This window comes from Megalops cyprinoides, chromosome 18 (assembly GCF_013368585.1).
Source record: "Megalops cyprinoides isolate fMegCyp1 chromosome 18, fMegCyp1.pri, whole genome shotgun sequence".
Lineage (NCBI taxonomy): Eukaryota > Metazoa > Chordata > Actinopteri > Elopiformes > Megalopidae > Megalops > Megalops cyprinoides.
The window spans coordinates 6769273-6787321 of NC_050600.1; the positions used below are offsets into that span (position 1 = coordinate 6769273).

At 46.8% G+C, this 18049-nt stretch overlaps 1 protein-coding gene across 1 annotated transcript in view; it reads left to right on the forward strand.

The window, feature by feature from the left end:
* Positions 1 to 383: 383 nt before the first annotated feature.
* Positions 384 to 18049, forward strand: part of ankrd50 (ankyrin repeat domain 50) — a 28321-nt gene continuing 10655 nt past the window's right edge. The window contains exons 1-2 of the mRNA XM_036551965.1: positions 384 to 1355; positions 8806 to 9035. Of these exons, the coding sequence (XP_036407858.1) occupies positions 862 to 1355; positions 8806 to 9035 (724 nt within the window). The 5' untranslated portion in view covers positions 384 to 861. The remainder of the gene's footprint in view (positions 1356 to 8805; positions 9036 to 18049) is intronic.

The window sequence follows — 18049 nt, forward strand, 5'->3', positions numbered from 1 at the left end:
TGTAGACAAGGTATCTAGGTGCTTTACCATGTTGGCTATTAAAAACTGACATTAGTATCTTTTATGCCGACGAGAAAGTCGAATAATGGGAGTCAAGTTAGCTAGCGACATGCTATATATTTGATATTGAGCCTTTGTTTCTTACAGCATCTCTGAGTGTTCCTTGGTGTTGAAGTTCTTCATTGTAACACGAGCTGCATGACAGAGAAATCACCGTGAGGGACCCCGCAAATCAGCGTCAATGCCAAAATCGCTCATGCGCTGCCCGAGTCGGACATTAAAACATTTGAAGCTGTCCGTATCGCTTGAACCCTGAGATAATGAAGGCAACGAGACAATTTTCTGGCTTGGCAGCAGCTGTGACAGACCTACAGAAACAAAACGCAAACTTTCGAGGATAATTTCTGTAAGCTTTGACTGTTCAGTCGTATTATTTAACACTCCGTGTTGAAGTCACCAAGGCGACGTTTCTAGAGGTGCGGCGTTTTCTTTTAAAGCGGCGTCGCACTTGGAATTACGCTGAACTTCTGTCACAGTGCTTGCGTTACTGAGGTACAGGTATGGAATTAAGATTTTGAAATTTGTGCGTATTCTGCGGTTCCGACCCCATCGCCTTCGCAAGACTGCAATGTTTTTCAGCGGTTTCACACCATTCATCTAACTGGCAAGGGAGCTGCGTCCGCGTACCGGCGGAAACACGGCAAGTCGGACCGGCAACGACCAACAGTGAATGCATGTCTGGGGCCACGGTGAGAGGAGTCTATGGGATCAGGATGAAATAAGAGTCGGCCTGCCCCAGGTTTACATCACAGAGGATGAAGAGAGCCATATGACGGATTGCCGGAACAGCAGGATTTCACTATGGCGCAAACCAGTTTGCTGCAGGGGAAACGGTTTTACTGCAGGGAGTGGGTCTTCCACAAGCTCCAGCACTGTTTGCTGGAGAAGACGAACAGCCTCGCCGGCGTGAGCGGCACCCCCAACAAGCAGCCCAGCGCGGCCCATCCCGCTGGCGGCCCGGCCGGGCCCGGCCCCTCGGGGAAGGGGACGGCCTGGGGGGTGCTGCTGGTGGGAGGTCCGGGGAGCGGGAAGACGGCCATCTGCACGGAGCTTCTGTGGCCCAGCTCGCCCCAGGGGCTGCACCGCGGGCTGCACCGGCAGGGCCTGGCCTTCCACTTCTGCCGGGCCGACGACTCAGACACCCTCTGCGTCAGCGGCTTCATCCGGGGGCTGGTGGCCCAGATCTGCCGCAGCGGGCTGGTCCCAGGCTACGAGGAGAAGGTGCGGGACCCGGTGGTGCAGAGTGCCCTGCAGCCTGGGGAGTGTGAGAGGAACCCCGCGGAGGCATTTAAGAGGTATGTTTACGGTCCCCTTTTACTGCCCACAAACTGGCCACCCCCCCCCCCCCCCCCCCCCCCCCTCACACACACACACACACACACACACCCTGCCTCCCCTCCTCCTCATTGATGTGGTGTTTTTGTTGTTGTTTTCCCCTGGTGTGGCATGCTGTGGATTCCCCCCCAGTGGGGCTTGGATATGGTAAGGTCATCCTCTTAATGTAGAATTCACATTCGGAGACTTCAGTGAAGTCTGTCTTTGAAGTTCTCAACCTTCTGGTGCTGGACAAGTGTGGAATTACACGCAGTCGGACGCGCAGATCCGTGTCCCGGTGCGTGTAACACGGTCAATACTATGACTCTTTTCTTCCTGGACTAGGGAGGAAGCTGTTAAAAAAAAAAAAAAAGCTTTAACCTACTTTGGCTCAGCTAACATGTGTAGCAGTTTCTCGAGCAACTTGTTTGGGCTTTGATCAGTTGCAGTCTGAGCGGTACGGAATGTGGTGCTCGGCTCAGTGTTTGACCATCTGGTGATGTTAAATGCACCATTTCAACTTTAGCAAGGGAAAAAGTAGGTCAGACTTTTTCAGTAAGGTGGATCGTTTTGTAGCTGACGCTCCCAAAGCCATTGATTTTTTTTTAATGTTTTCCAAAGGACCATAGGGCCTACAATGAAGTCAGTCAGCACGGTAGTAGAGTGAGTATTTACCTCTCAGGTAAAAAAACAAAAAAAAAAACCTTCCATTTTCACATGGGGGAACGTTCCAGAAACGTCTTCGGTGTAGTAGCACTCCCCAGAGCAAGTGTAGAGTTGAGTCTTAATGTTTTTTCTTTTGCATCATACTTCGCCTTCAGTGATGCAAGCAGGACAGTTTGTCAACACAGACGGCAACAACGCCTCAGCCAGGCCAAACAAAAATATTTGCTTTCTCTGGAGGCCCGGGCTCTGCCGTACATTGAGAAGCAAGAGATCGCTGTGAGACAAGAGGCAGACGGGTTTGCTTATCAGCAGACGATCAGGGCTTCTGTTTGTAAGTAAAATATTTGTGCTTCACAGAATGCTTTATCGCTTTATCAGGTGTTAAGCATTGTGGGTGCTGTGGTGCACAGATTATCTCTGGATCCCATCGGTATTCTTAAGATTAGCAGGTTTGAGCGAGGGTCTGAAATGTGCAAAGGGATCCTTTCCAAAGCAAGGCAGCTAGCAAATTGGCTGTCGAATGTAAAATGTGTTCATAAAAAGTCTCCTCTACCAAAGTCACAACTCTGTGGCATCCACAATTAGCCAACGCAAAGACAGCCTGCCCAGAAAGCCTGTCCTCCCGCTGCAGAGGGAACTGGTAGAAGGAAAAAATGAGATGTGCTCAATGGTTTCGCACAGCGACTAAATATTGGCAGCTTGACCTTACTGTGAGGAGGATTTCAAATTGAAATGCCTGCTACCCTGAGGAAGCGTTAGAGTCAGTGTCATTTTCCCCTTTCTCTATTTGAAGAACTTGGGCACATTTGTGCAACCACATTTTGCACGGGGAAGAGTAAAAGAAGGCAAATGTTTTCGTCCATTTTTGAAGGCTGGCTCTGGTGCTGTATAGCATCAGACTTATCATATCTTTACCCTGATTTGAACTTTCAGCTGGATGGAATGTTCAGTTGCAGTAACTCCAGTATTGTTAGGATCAAGTTTGTTTGTTCATTGCTGTCATAACTCGTCTGTTGACCCGTTATGCCTGACTCAGAATTCCCCTCATATCCTGTTTACTTGCCATATCCCATGCATATTGAACAAAGCTCTGTCACCATTAAAATGGCTTAATAGTGTATGGAATAGTTTATGCTGTTGATATTACAAGCTGGTAATGTTGTTTGAGCTGCCCAGAGAACCACAATCGCCTTGTTCGTTTCTGTGACTGTGACGTGCTGTTTGAAGTATAGCAGAGTGCTGGCTCCACTTTGAAAGTGTTATGACTACAGTACTAACAGGGTAGGATTAATTTACCTTGAAGGTTTTACCTTTGGCATTTGGAAAAACCAAACCACTTCACAAGGCTGAATATGTTATTTCTTCTGCCGACTGGTAAAATCATGTACCTAAAATAGGGGTATTAACAGGGTTGTGTGGGTGGACACAATTTCAAGAGTGTGGGTCATGTTTTATTTTTTCCCCCAGAGAACAGGCCTTGGCTCTTTTGAAGCAAGCAAGCTCTGGAAAGTTGTTCACCTTCAACTTTCTTTGCATCTGAAGTTTTTAAAAGCGCACTTGAAAATACTTTTCCCATGGTTTAGAGTGGCCCTGCTCTGAGAAGGAGAGAAAGGACGTGGGAAGAGGGCTTTTTTTTCCCTCTGTTAGCTGTTGCTTCTGGGAGCCGTTAGAGCGCAGCGGCTGAGAGGGCGCACACAGTGGATGAACGCCGTGGCACGGCCTTCATCTGGTGCACAGCTGCGGAAGATTCCGGCGCGGATTAGGCCCGCGCTTTTAAACGACGCTGTTGTGACATGCACGGGACCGAGAGCCGCAGCGGCGGCGATGGCGATGATTCAGCGACGGGCAGCCAGCGCCAGTCCACCGCGGGCCGCACTGGCGAGAGAACACAAAAAATAAATAAATATATAAAAGGAAGGAAAAATAACCGGTAAAGTGAAGTATAACATCACTCGGGTGTCATATTCGTGGGGGCCAGGGAGCGTTGATCTGCCGATAATTCAAAGCCGTAAAGCGGCTCTGATGTGGACCGTGAGGAGCTGGGTGAAGCCAGACCTTGCTCGGCGGTACAACTATGCAGTCTGCGGGCTGTGGACCGCGAGTGTCTCTGTGGCCGGCCAGGCTGGGGTGGGGGGGGGGGGGGGGGGCTTCAGGTCAGTGGTGGGGGGGTATCTAGGAGATACCTCACCTCTTTTGGCCCTGCCAGAGTTCACACCGTCGAAGCTGGGCCAGCGTCCACCCTCTGGATGCCACACGAAGCCCTGTTTGTTCCCATCAGCGGCCAGCGCTGAAATGCTGTGATTGGCCTGACAGGCCGCGACTCGGAGCCGCGTGTGCGTGCATTTTTGGGCATCCCGTGGTCAGCTTTGTAGCCGTGCGAAAAGGAGGAGGAGGAGAAGGAGGAGGAGGAGGAGGGGGCAGCGGGGAGTGAGATTTCAGATTTATCCTTAAGTAAACAGGAGGTTGTATGCCTGGCCAAGGCCACATACCGCAGTGGAGACTGTGGATGTCACTTCTGAGTGACGGCTCTGTAACCCACATGCTTAAAGGAGTGTACCCTGCCTCGAAACTGTTGAACTGTTGAACTTCACTTGAACTGATTTTTTTAGTTTTGGGTGAAACCGCTTACCTTGATTTTTTTACTGCTGTTTAAGCTGTATCTTGTAAGTTCAAAGCATTGCCATTCAATGCAGACACAGCCATGTATTCGACTTTATTTAAACCTCTTTTTGTTTTAAGTACATAGAGGCCTGCTAGTATGCCCTAACTAAGTTAACCTCTTAGGAGTTCATGAGAAATTTATTTCATGCTGTCAGGTTGATTCTTAGCCCACACTACTGTAAATATAACCTACTGTATGCTTTCTTCAGTAAAATAATGTGCTTATTTATGCGTGGTTGCGAACCATGCATTCTAACTCCGTCCATTATCTCCGGGCAGCTGCAGCATGGAAATGCCTCACTTCTGCTGAAGACCATTGAGAAAATGTGTTTGTGTCAAGCTGCGAAATGTGGGTCGCGCAGCTTTCCGCCTGGGAAGATCTTGATAAAAACCGCGCGGTTGGTGAAGAATTCCCCCTCTGCTAGTAGAGGCATGTGGATTTTGAGCAATGCAGTGTGTCCAGTGTAGGTAACCAGACATTTTCACTCAGCATTGTTGCAGCGCTGGTTTTCTGTGTGCTTTCACTACGGTTGGGAGTGGTGGTCATTTCTCTCATGTCTCTGTGGAACAGGCACGTGACACATGGCCCTCCCTCACCATGTGAGCCCGTGCACAACACTTATGTCCCTGTTCAAGCTTTTCTGGCATCATAGCTTCATTTCCACCTTTAAACTCAAAGGCATCTTGGCTGCAGGTTGCCGTTCGCCCATTTGATCTAACCGCAGATGTGATTTCCGCGAATGTGTTCGGATCACGGGTTATTTCTGTGCGTGTAACACCATACAGGAATATAATTAGAGCATCCAGATCCGTAGCGTCGGGATCGCGATCGCGTTTGTGATTTAGTGCTGTAAAAAGCGAAACGTGAGCCCACCTCTCAGTCCGGAGACGAGGTGAGACCGAGCCGCAAGAGCGGTGAATCAGCACAAATGATTTCTGTTTCCTGCAAAGCGCTGTAAGCAGATCGCCGTCACCAGGAAGAAATGCTGGAACAAAATCTGACTGCATCATCTAGTGCATTGTCTCAGTGCGGTATAATTGCCTTTTTTTTAATTTGTATATTCAGTCACAAAGGTCTTCCACTCACAGTTATCTGAGAGGAGTGAGTACAACCTCGAAATGGGTAGAAATGTACAGGAATCCTTTTTTGTTTTCAGATTTCCCACCATCCTTTGCATTTGGAGTGCTGTTGTGCTATTGCATTTTTCGAAGATAAGCATCATTTTTTTAAGATGCTAATATGACCTAAACGTAGGCTAATCCACATTAGCACAGCCAGCTGCTATGTTGGTGCTGTTCATGGCGTTCTTCCTTGGCCTGCTCTGCTCTACCTCACACAAAAGGTGCAGACAGGAGGCTCTCATTCTGAGGAAGGTCTGTGAACAAAGAAGTAACATCTGCTTAATTCTCGCTGGCTTCCTTGGTCGTTCTCCATGCAGATCCATAGCGATCATAATGGTTTCCAGTTGGGCTCGCGCTGAAAGAGACCTGCTGCTTCGGTACAGTAGCTAACAGAATGGTGTCATGGCTGGACATGCATCCTGGCCCTCAGCCATGTTCTCGCTTTTCAGTGATGGGGACGTTTCAGGCGTAGTGCCCACCCCGTAAACCCCACTCAATAAATGTGTAAGGCGCGGGCGTGTTGCCCAGCCAGGCAGCTCTGGCTCCCATGTCTTTATTGAGTTGCAGTGAAATCTATTTTGCTCCATGTGTTCAGCTGCGAAAGATGTCAACTGCTCTATGACAGATGGTCTCAATGCTTGACACATCGTACCCCCCTTTTTCTTACGCATTTGGTAATGAATCATTTAAAATGTCGCAGGTGGAGACACATGTCCCCACATGACACCACCTCTTTTCCAGAATGTGCCGTACAAGGAAATGAGGACCCCCGATGGATCAATCAGTGCCTTTAGGCACTGTGCTTTCTGGTTACAGGCTTAATTCCTAAACCTGTAGGCTGCACTTTTTTGATAGGCTGGTTTAGTTTTTGCAGGTGACAGTTAGGAGACAGATGTTGCCTTGACACTTTGCCCTTATTGGCGCACGTGAAAAATAACAGAAGCCAGTGCTGGATTGTTCAAACACAACACTGTTACAAGTGTGCTCTCATGTGATTGGCTCAGAATGGACGCTCTGCCCGTCTAAATCGGTCTAGTGCCCCTTTCAAACCGCGCCATCCCTCCGACCCCCCCCCCCCCCCCAGGCCTTTTCAGCGTCAGACAGTGTAATCTGATTTATTGCCTTTGATTGAACGTAATTTGAATGCAGTAGATTTTCAAGGGAAGAATGCCGCTTTGTTTTCCTAACGAGGCCGCGGCACTGTCAGGGCAAATTTGGCCCTTTTTCAGCGCCCGGTCCCCGCTACTTGGCACCGGTGGGCAGCAGTTAGTGGGGGAGCGTGGCGTATGGAGGCATTCTCTGGGGACAGGAGCCGGGCGTCCCCTCGCACAGGCCCTGACCGGCTCCCGGCTCCCGGAGAGTGATTGGTGGAGCTCCCGGGCGGGTGGTCGATGTGATGATTGAGTGCATAGGTCCTCGCTCTTCTCCAGCAGGGACTGTGCGGTGTGCAGAAGAGCCGGCGCAGACGGAGGCCGGGCGAGAGGGCCGGGCTCAGCAGAACAGGGAGGGGAGCCACGTGCTGCGAAACGAGGGTCACGTGGTGTGTGTGTGTGTGTGTGTGTGTGTGTGGGGGGGGGGGGGGGGGGGGGATGGGCCTGCCTGCTGCCGTTCCCATCTCTGCCCTCACTGCATCAAGATTGTCCGCGTGCCGAAACACCTTGGTTGCCCATTAAACGTGATGCTCTGTGGTGACTCTTTTTATTGGTGCTCAGGCATTCTGATCGGGAGTAGAGCAGGGTAGGGCGGGGTGGGGTGGGCGGGGCGGGGGAGTCGTGAGTTCAGTGCTCAGAAATTCTGCTGACAGGGCTTCCTCCTATGTCCCAAGCTATTGGAAGGCACACCGTGTGTGTGTGTGTGTGTGTGTGTGTGTGTGTGTGTGTGTTTGAATTTACTGGTCTTGCACACTCATTTGCATTAGTTAATTGTTTTGTTTATCATCGCCGGCCCGCGTCAAATACTGTGTGTGAGCCCGTGCCAAATGTATGCGTGGATTAACTGGATGTAAAGCAGCTGAGAGAAGGAGGCACGCAGTATGAGTGAATTATAAGACTACGGCTACCATCTAAACGTTATTTTTGAGGAGGGTGTCAGCAAGTGCATGGATATCTGAAGGGTGGTTAGTGGTTGTGGGGATTTTCTGCCGTTAACGTGTCTCTGTGGACCCAGACAGCAGGGACTGATGTGATGCCAGCACAAACAGGGAATTAAAGACTTCCAACAGACTCTTCTCCTTTCTCTGATGCTCATTGATCCCTGCTGATGTTGCTCACGGCCGAGGGGCCTGCTGTGCTCTTTACACTACACATTTCGGTTGGTTCAGTTGGGCTAATATATAACTTCTGTCCTTGGGACAACCACTTCCCTTTTTTATTCTTTTTTTTTTAATTCCATGGAGGAAATACATTACAGAATAACAATACTGTCAGTCCTATAAGGTGCTTGGTGTGCATTTTTGTAGTATATGGGCGTATAGCTTTTCTGGTTGATATCAAGTTTGGTCAATCAATGTTGATATCAAGTTTGGTCAATGTTCAGTGCTTGGCTCTTAAAACATACATACGTATTTTTTATATCAGAATGAACCTACTGAGTTCCAGAGAATTTTAAATTTATTTCTTTTTAATTTTAGTTTGCGTAGAAGTTGCTGTAGGAAAATGCCACGATTCTCTCACAACGACAGCACTTTCTAGTGTTTGAGTCTCTGCCACATGGTAATGGCAGTTGCCCACAGCATGTCAGTGTTACCACGGAAGGCAGTGGTGCTCGAAGAACAGGAATCCACAAAGAAAACATGCAGCCTGTGGTACATGTCCACATTGAACACTCACCTGTAAGCCATTTTGGAAGTTGCCACGGGTAACCAAACTGTCCTCCTGTTTGTGGCTTGTTCGAGAGCAGCTCCTCCACGACCCTGTGCATGTGACCGGTGTTTGGGCGTTTGCGTACAGGGTGAAAAGACCTCTCCTCCCTTCTTGCCCACAGGTGCGTGCTCCTCCCTCTCATGAACGCCAAGCCCCCCCAGCAGTCCCTCTTCATCCTGGTGGACTCCATCGACGAGGGCTGCCAGCTGGGTGACGGCGAGCAGAAGTCCTCGGGGCCCTCGCGGACCATCGCCGAGCTCCTGGCCAGCCACCACGAGTTCCTGCCGCCCTGGCTGCTCCTCATCTGCTCTGCCCGCCGGCAGAACAAAGCCGTCACCAAGCTCTTCACAGGTAGCGACCCCGCTAGCGCGACCCGCTCAGGCGCCCCGCCCACTCAGACACCCAGCCGTGCGCGCTCTTTAGGACCAATCAAAGCCAGCGAAGGCAGAGTCGGTGCCGACGCACAGGCAGCGTTAGCGCTGTTTACAGCCGCCTCCGTGCTGAGGGTCGTGCTCACGCTGTTTATGGCTTTTAAGATCTCCTGTCATCCGTTGTGGGACTAAGAGAAACTGACTGTCAACCTAAAATATGCGCACGGCATATGTAAGTATGTAAACAGCATGAAAATATTGTTCTGAAGATGTTATTAATAGAATAATAATTTTGAATAGGGACTGCGAAAATATGAGGAAGAAAACTCACACCAGACCAGCAGAACACAGAGGAACAAATGTAATATTTCCCCACTGGCACGCTGTCTCTGTATCATTTTGGCGACAGTGTATCTCACAAGTGCTCCTTGCTCTCTCCCTGGAGCAAAACAAGTCCCCTTACAGCTTTTATTTACATCTATTACTGGCAACTGAGCCAAGATAAAAGGTTTTCTCACATGGCGACATGCAGTGGATTGGCTGTAAATAACCCTACACATATGTCAGGGAGCAGGGATTGCCCATAGTGCTTTATGTCCTCTTCAGCTGTGCCTGCTGGTGTCATCCTAACAAATGTGTTGGATTGTCACCTCAGCACAGCCAGTTTTTTTTTTCTTTCACACCACACTCCTTGATTAAACGGCCGCCTCTGTACTATGAAACAAAGCACACAATAGGCTACGCGGGCAGTGGTGTAAAAGCGCTTTGGAAGAGCTGGGGTTTAGCAGAATTTATCTCGAAATGTTGGAACTGATTATTTACTGCCACAAAGAATGCTTAAATACCACAAGTGTCTTATAAAAAAGGACTTGGCCTTTTATGCGCTATGACAAGCTGAACTATGGGGCATTATCTGGCTGTCAGGGTACCAGCCCACACTGGTGTGATGTGCCGGGTGCTGGAAGAGCATTAGTCATGGTGCGCGGTTTTGGCGCTGCATCCGCTCTCTATGTAGGAGTAGCATCCTCTGCTCACCCCTGCTTTTTCTGTGTCACCTTTACCTATCCGAATCCCGCCCGCGGGGGGTCTCGGATGGCCTCGCGCCGAAGGCCGAAAGCATGTTATGTAATTACGGGGGTTTGACTTTCCGCAAGGTCGAGCTACACTGCGACGCAGCTTCTGCTACCCTCGGAGTGTGCAGCTGTGAATTTGCATTTGTGTGAACGCGGATTCCCAAAAATGTGAGATTGTTGTGATTTAGAAATCTAGTTAAGTATCTGCCTCTGAAACAGAGTCTGTCTCGTTGTATTTGTTCTTTTAAAAAAAAGCAGAGGCTGTACTTGCCTGTGGAAATGATGTGCTACAGTGTAAGATATGAAATATAGAAACACATTACATCATCTGTGTTGGATTGTCATTTATTGTGCCTTAGGCTGCCCATTTGTCCATTGGACATGGAAAGTAATGTTGTTTCTGAAAACCCAAAGCCATTCACAGGGCGCTTAGTTCTTTTTTGCTGTTTCTGCCTAGAGTCTGTGTGCCATGTTGTTAACTACTCAGCAGGCAGAATGGGATTGTGGGAACTCTCCTTGACGAGAGATTGGGTGGTCTCAGTGGACGGTTTGGATCCATGTGTTGGAATATGCTTGTCATATCTTGGCAAGCAGGATATTGAAGTAGCGCCAAGAAAGCAGAGCAACAAATTGGCTGTTTCAAGTCTACTTTTTTTTTTTTTACATGGCCTCCAATAAATTTTTAAGCTGCTCGCTGTGAAATGGTACAACATACTCTTGTGGCTGGGCAGTTACCATGATTTCGGTATTGAGAACCTCATGAGTTTTACAGCCACAAATATCACATTGAGAGACCTGCATTATTTTAGTTATTGCAAGTGTGAAACAAATATAAAGACATTCTTTTCTGCCTATGTTGTTAAACTTGGAGGATGTACTATATATTTTTTTTAATGTGTTACACACTTTGCATCGTAATTTAAGATTTTGTTCTTGCATCCAATATAGCCTGCTCCGTTGACATTGTGTGTTAGGGACACCTCCATTTTGGGCAGGGTCATGCTGTTAACATTTTGCCTTCTGCGTTCCACGCTTATATTTTAGGCAACATATCTGGTTGGTTATTATGTTGTCAATCGCACATGCCTATGGGCTTTGGCTTGGAAAGTCAAAAGAGTGTGAAATTTAACCATTGGACCACAACTCAGAAAGGTTATTCTATCAAGGCTAAGCACCGCCACAAGGTGAGCTATTATAATACAGTAGGCCAGACTGAAGTAAGGTGATACTTTTTAGGCAGAGTAAGTGTCCTGTACTATATATCGGTCTGCTGGGAAGGCTATTTTAAATAAGCAAAGGGAGGAAAAGGGCCATCGTTTGGGTTTTAAAGTCACTGTGTACATGTGGCGTGGAGGTTTCTCTTCATTGCTTTCTTGCATTTGACTGTACATCTTTGTTTGATAGATGAGTTCTGTATCGTTTAAATCAAGGCAGGCCTTGTTCATGGTTGCTTTTAGGCTATTGTGGTAAAAGCCATCTTCTGTAGCTCAGACGAATAAACAAGAGTTGTCGGTCTTTTTTCTGAGCAGTGCTTCCTGCCGCACTGTCTTTTCGTTCCTGCACTGATTATAAGTGAGCCCTCATCGGTCTGTCCTAGGAAATGTCAGACAGCCAGAAACAGGGAAATTAATGTTGTCTGACTGTCACTTACGGAAATTTAGCACGCTGTGAAGTTCTGCAAGGGTCACAGCCTCCCTGCCCATCACTGGCATTTGTGAAAACAAAAGCTTTGCTGGTGGTCGTGACTGATGCTAGACATTTTAACCTCACAGAGTGCATTCTCTAAATCAATTCTTGCCTAGAAATGTAGTCTTGAATTTTGTTTTTATCTGCATACATTTATGTCATTGTCAACCATAAACAATGCATTAAAGCCATGCTAATTATAGAATAGAATTTGTGTTTGGCAAAGAAGATGTTTAAAGAAGAAAAGTTTTTGCTGCATATGCATGTGGAGGATGAAAAATAAATGTGAAGAAATGGAAAGGCAAAATTAGGGAGAATACAAGAGAACAGTAACCTATAGCTGCTGGTCACAGATGCTGGTCACAGATGCTTTCCAGTCCCTGCTGGACTGGAAAGCATCCTTACTCTGACGAACACTGTGACCCACATAAAACTTATGTCCTTAAAACTGAGTTAGTCCCAGGTTAAGCACAAATCCCATCATGGTTATGTTGCGTATGGGCCTGCATCTGATTGGTTTTGTGAAAAAGGTAAGCTTGGATTGAATAGCTGGGAGACTAAATAACCTGTATATTTTTATCTGGGAGTAGGAAGTAGCTTGTTCTGTAGGTGGTGTCATTCCTGAATGTGTTACCTTTTAAGCTGTGCTCTTTTCATCTTACTCATAATGTGCGGTGTTGTCAGCCCAACACGCAGTCCGTGACATGAACAGTCTAATTATAAGCAGCGTGAGTGTCATGTTTTGTCACGGAAAACAGAAATAGACCGAAAGGTGTCCAGTAGGGGCCAAGTGTTTAACTAAAAATACCTCTCCGCCTTGTTGACGAGGCCGGTTTGTCTTGGCAGTGACCTCCCCGAGTTGAGTATCACGCAGAGTGAGAAGCTAAGTGCAACGCATGGCAGTGAACCTTCATGCCTCGGGTGAGGAGGGAGTCTGTCATGGCATGCCTGCTGTTTTCTGACCGGCTGTGGGAACACCGGAGCCTAGAAGAGAGGCTGTGTAGAGTACAGGTTAAGGGTTGGGGCCTCTGACCAAAAGCTCAAGGGGGCAGGTCCTGAGTGGGTCATGATACCTTTCCCAAACCACAGTGTTGAAAAAGGGTAATGTTGAAATAAGTTGCAGGCATTGTGAACTTGTTTTTCAGAATATCAGACACCATTGTAAGAACATAAAAGTGGATTGATCTGTGAAGTATTAACACCAAAAAAATTGTGTTTGTATGTAGAATTCGTTAATGTAAGCAGTTTTGATGAATTTTTAATTTCACTGTTGTTTCTGTTAGATGGATAAATGTCTCGTTGTTACTCCCAGTATCCCTTTCAGTGGGGAAACTACCACTTTGAGAAATTTCCATACTCCCGTGGCTCTTCAGGGAAAGTCAACTGCTGTAAGTTTCCATGAACCACTCTGTTAAAGCTTCATAAATAAACTCCTCACTGTTTATAAGGATGTTGAAACGGCTTTGAAACACTGGCAGCGTCGGTATTAATGAGGTAAAGTCGGTTTACGTTGGCTTCGTTTCCCCGGTCCTCACAGCCCTTACCTGGGGTGGACATGAAACAGTGTGTGCTTTTACCTTCGGCAGAAATTCACAGCAGAAGACAGACACACACTCAAAACAAGAGCCATGAAACAAGCTGAAGGAAGTGGGGAGCACAGAGAGAAACGCAGGGAGTCCAAATGAGCTGGTGTGTTTTTTTTTTTTTTGTTTTTTTGTTTTTTTTTTTTCCCTGCGTGCAAGGCTTGGCTTCAGTGCCTACCATGAGTCTGCGTGCTAGGTCTTTGGTCCAAAGGTTCCTTTTCCACTGGATTTTCTGTTTCGCTACTGTATATAGCCATCACTAGGGAAGTGCAGCAGAAATGCTGAGCCAGTGATGTGAGTCTTCAACAGTGTGGAAATGCAGCCAATTTAACTAGGCCTCAGGCAAAATAGGGAGAGAGCAGGGGGATGGGGGGGGGGGTGGCAATTTAGTGTTAAAAGGAGCAAAGGTTTATGAAAGAGATGCAGCTAAATATAAATTACCACTCTCCCTTCTTTCGCCAATATGACTGCAGCATATTGTTGAGCTCTTTGCAAATCTTCATTATTAACAGGCTTATCAAACTGGCCTATTTTACTGTTGTCCTACTTAACAAGGTACATTCCTACAGGGAAATACATACTCAGTAATAGATACCTGAATACAACAGATCTGTTGAGATGTGCTAACATTCAGGAACTTGATACTAAACATTTATAAAAGGATAAAAAATTGACTTTAGCCAAAGAATGTAAGCTAAGCATGCATTTCTCATTGTTTGTCCTTGGCACAATACAAGTGTGTGTCGGTGCTGTCTGGTACAGATGTCTTTTGGTTAGAAACTTTAGACTGCTGAAAAAGACTTATGTACGGTGCAGGAATGCAACTGAAAAATACGGAAGGGAATAAAAAAAAAACAAAATGAAACATAATGAACAACTGCTGAAGCTGAAAGTAAAAGCTAATTATATTGTCCCACATGTCCCCAGGCACCAATGTGTTTGACGGCTGCTACACTGGATCTCAGCTATATTTTATGTGAAATTTTTTATGGCCTCTTATGAAGACAAAAAAAATGAAGATTAAGAGAGTTAATGGCTGTTGGTGCTGGTGCAGCACAACAAATTGATTGACTTACTACAATAACGCGTAACAAAATTGTGATGTATTGTGATAGCACTGTGTTAATGCCCTTTTCTCCTCTTAAATTTCCCATGATCCATTGGTTGGTGAGCATCGTTTTTAACTGCAGGCTAATTTAATTGAAGCAGCATCATTGAATTCATCTGTGGACGGTCATCTTGTTGCTGAGACTGAAACTGTGGTTTATTTCACACTAAGTTTCACACAGCGGTTGCTAAATGAGTATTGTTGGAAAAATACCAATGTGTTGTAATGAAGAGTTAGGTTCACCAATATTGCAGACTTCATTCGTCTGTTAACTCACTGTGGAACTTAGCCTCTATCTGAAGGTACACAGACAGAGCAGGCCCCTCTAGGCTGTTTTGCAGAAACTGTAATTAAAACAGAAATATTTCTGTTTTTCTCCCACGAATTTTGACCAGATGCTATTTCTGTCCAAAACTCTGTAAAGTAAACCCAATGCCAATGTGTAATTTAACCCTCACAAGTAAACTCTTAAGACTTCCCTTTTCCCCTCATAACTTTCAAGCCCCAGGCCCTCTTCCCAAAGCTTGCTTTGACCGTCTCCTAAGTTCTCGCCGTTTCCTTCAGCTCTGATGCTTATTTATGTGCCATCCACGCCGTGAATCTGTCCTCCGCGTTTAACGTCCGGGGGGCGAACGCTTTCGGTTTCCTCCTGCGAGCAGCCCTCCCCATCGCGCAGACATGAATGGGTCCTTTCAGCCCTCGACACCAGGTGACAGCGGCTGATTTACCCAGGCCAGTGGCAAACCAAAACAGAGGTCCTGTTCAAGCGCTGAACTCCCACACCGGGCCCCCGCAGATCCTCTCAGACTCACCCTTGTCTACAGACGGCTGCAGGGCCCAAAGTGCAGGCCCTTGGCAAAGGTCAGAGCATTCCTGACATTTTCATCTCGGGCGTTTTTTTTTTTTTTTGGCTAATGGAGAGACTTTACCAGAGGGACCGGGAGATCTTGGCCTACTGACAACACAAACACGGGCATAAAGTAGCTCAAACTGTTCATTTCCTCTGGGGCCTTCGGCGTGGAGGGCGAGGGCCAGCTGAGAGATTGATTTCCCATCAGCCCCCTCTGTCATGGCACAGTAATTATTAGCCAAGCCTGGATTTGGTATGCGGTGATGCAAAGCTTAAAAGATTTGGCGGTTGATTCTTCCGAATACAGTATTCATGTTGGTGGTCATAGCTATGTGCAATTAATTTCTCAGTTGTTGATATTACATGATACAGCTTCCATGCCTATTTAGAAAATTCATTCCAAGAGACACAGTCATGATGACAATTGCTGCCATTAGATTTGTCCATTTCTATTATTTCCTGTGCATTTTGAAAATGTAGGCATTAACATAGTTGTTGGTCGAGGAAAAGATAGCATCAGTCATCATGGTACATCTCATTCAGCTTGAGCACAGTGGGAAAAGACAGCTGTCCATCAAAGTAAGACAAAGGCCCCTTGTTCACTACTAGTCGAGCATCTGCACTCATGGAGACAGCATTTGAGGTGTGTATCCCGCTGCTGGTGAGTCATGGAGACAGTAATCCAAACACTTTTGAGGTCGACCTGTGCTCTTCTGCATATGATGATCATCCTCTGACTACTGCAGTTTACCCAGCACAGCCTGACCACCGCACAAATTACTGGTCTGGTTTGTCTTCAGCTTTGGAACACCTTGGGTGTGGCCAAACGTGAGAAGGACGAGCGAAAACAATGACTGAAGGAATGCTACCATTCAGAGGAAATTGTGTCTGGTGTATAACATTGTCATGCCATTTAAACTTCATGCTAGCAGCTTTTTTTCTGAATTCATTCTCACTTCAGCCACATTGTGATTTATTTTCTTAAATGGAGGGAAAGTATTTTAAAGGAAACAAGCATGTCGGTTCTGGTGTTAATTATAAGTGCATTATGTCTTAATATGACTGAGGGGAAAATAAAAACCACTGAAGTCCATGGGTTCCACCCAGAAGCCCCGCTTTTGTAATGTCAGGGGGAGAGAAAGTGTTTTTAACGACAGGGCGGTATGCTGGCTGCCTAAAGCTCCTCCGCACATGCCAAGAATAACTTTGCAAGTACCTGATGTTGAAGAAAGCTCCGAGCACACCCAGGGCTGCGCTCTGAGCCCGTTGCACAGACATGCAGGCCTGAAGGTGATCCCATACTCCCTCCACATGCCAGTAGCAGGATATATGTTTATTTTCAGTGCCTTATTGGCTAATAAAGCTCGTTTGTCATGTGAGGTGTGTGTATTTACAGAGGTGCTCTAGAACCCCCCCCCCCCCCCCCGGTAAAAGTGCTTTCCTTCTGCTCCAAAGACGAGCAGTGGCTGGGAAAATCCGAACGCCGCCCAGAGAGGTCGGCCGGAGGTCAGAAGTGGCAGGACTTGCCAAAGATCCCATAACCTGAGCAGAGAGTGTTTGAGCAGTTGTGGAGTGGAGCACTATGTCCCAAGTGTCCTGTAGCTGACACTGGAGCATTCTGGGAAGTTTAGCAAACAAGGATTAGGTGATCCCACTTTTTTTAAGTGGCCATTACAAAATGCTATTTTTGTTATGTTAGGAAATATGTTCTTAAAAAAATTTAAAAAGCAAAACACAGGTTGATAGGTTTGGCAAAGTCGGGTCGATGCGGGTGTTGAGATGCTGTCCACAAAGAAATAAATGACCTACAGTGCAGCTGTGGGGTTATGAAGAGACTGCTGTCGGGGGAATACACTGTAGACTGCCACAAAGAGCACCCTGCATCCCACAGGTGCACTTCACAGTGAATTAACCACAGGCCATATACCTTACACCTCTTTCTCTATAATGCACACGAGTACAGATGGGCCAGAGCCATTCCTTTTAGTGGAATCCTCTTTCTTTCTTTGCCCATGAACCGTGAGCTTTCACACACCGCTTATGATGAATGCAGCTTCTTTGCGGAGTGTGATATTTCATACCACCGCAGAGATGCACAGGATATGCAAGGATTGTTAAACAGTGGACTAAACTTAATACAGTGTATTGTTTGAACCTTTTTTTTTTTTTTTTCAAATGAGCACAAGATCCACATCCTGCCCATACGGAACATTGATATCTTGCATGAGCCTAGAGAAAGAGACTATTTCAGCTGTAAGTAACACCGCACTGTTTTGGGAACGTGCCGTGTACGGTACGGTGTTTTAGTTTATAGCTTTCACTCTCTTTCTGCTGGATATAAATGTGTCGGCAGATATCACTCTAAGACAGACTGGTGGTTCTTACCTGTCCCAGTCGCAGCTGGTGTTTCAAAGTCAGAAAGGGACAAGTCTAAGCATGGCTCCCTCCTCGCAGTGTCCCGGTTATGGCTGTCACACGTCACACGTATTTAAGGCACTTTTCCACGTTTATCGCTATTGTGAGAAGTCAGATATATCATGTTGTATATTTGATGTAAGGAAACTCAATAGCAAAGCAATAAATGGGCACTTTTCTCCGGTAATAACTGTGTCGGGAGGTGCCTCTGTGCTTGTTTAATATTCCCTATGCCGCACTTTTTGTACAATCGCAACAGATTACCCTAATTTTGATCCA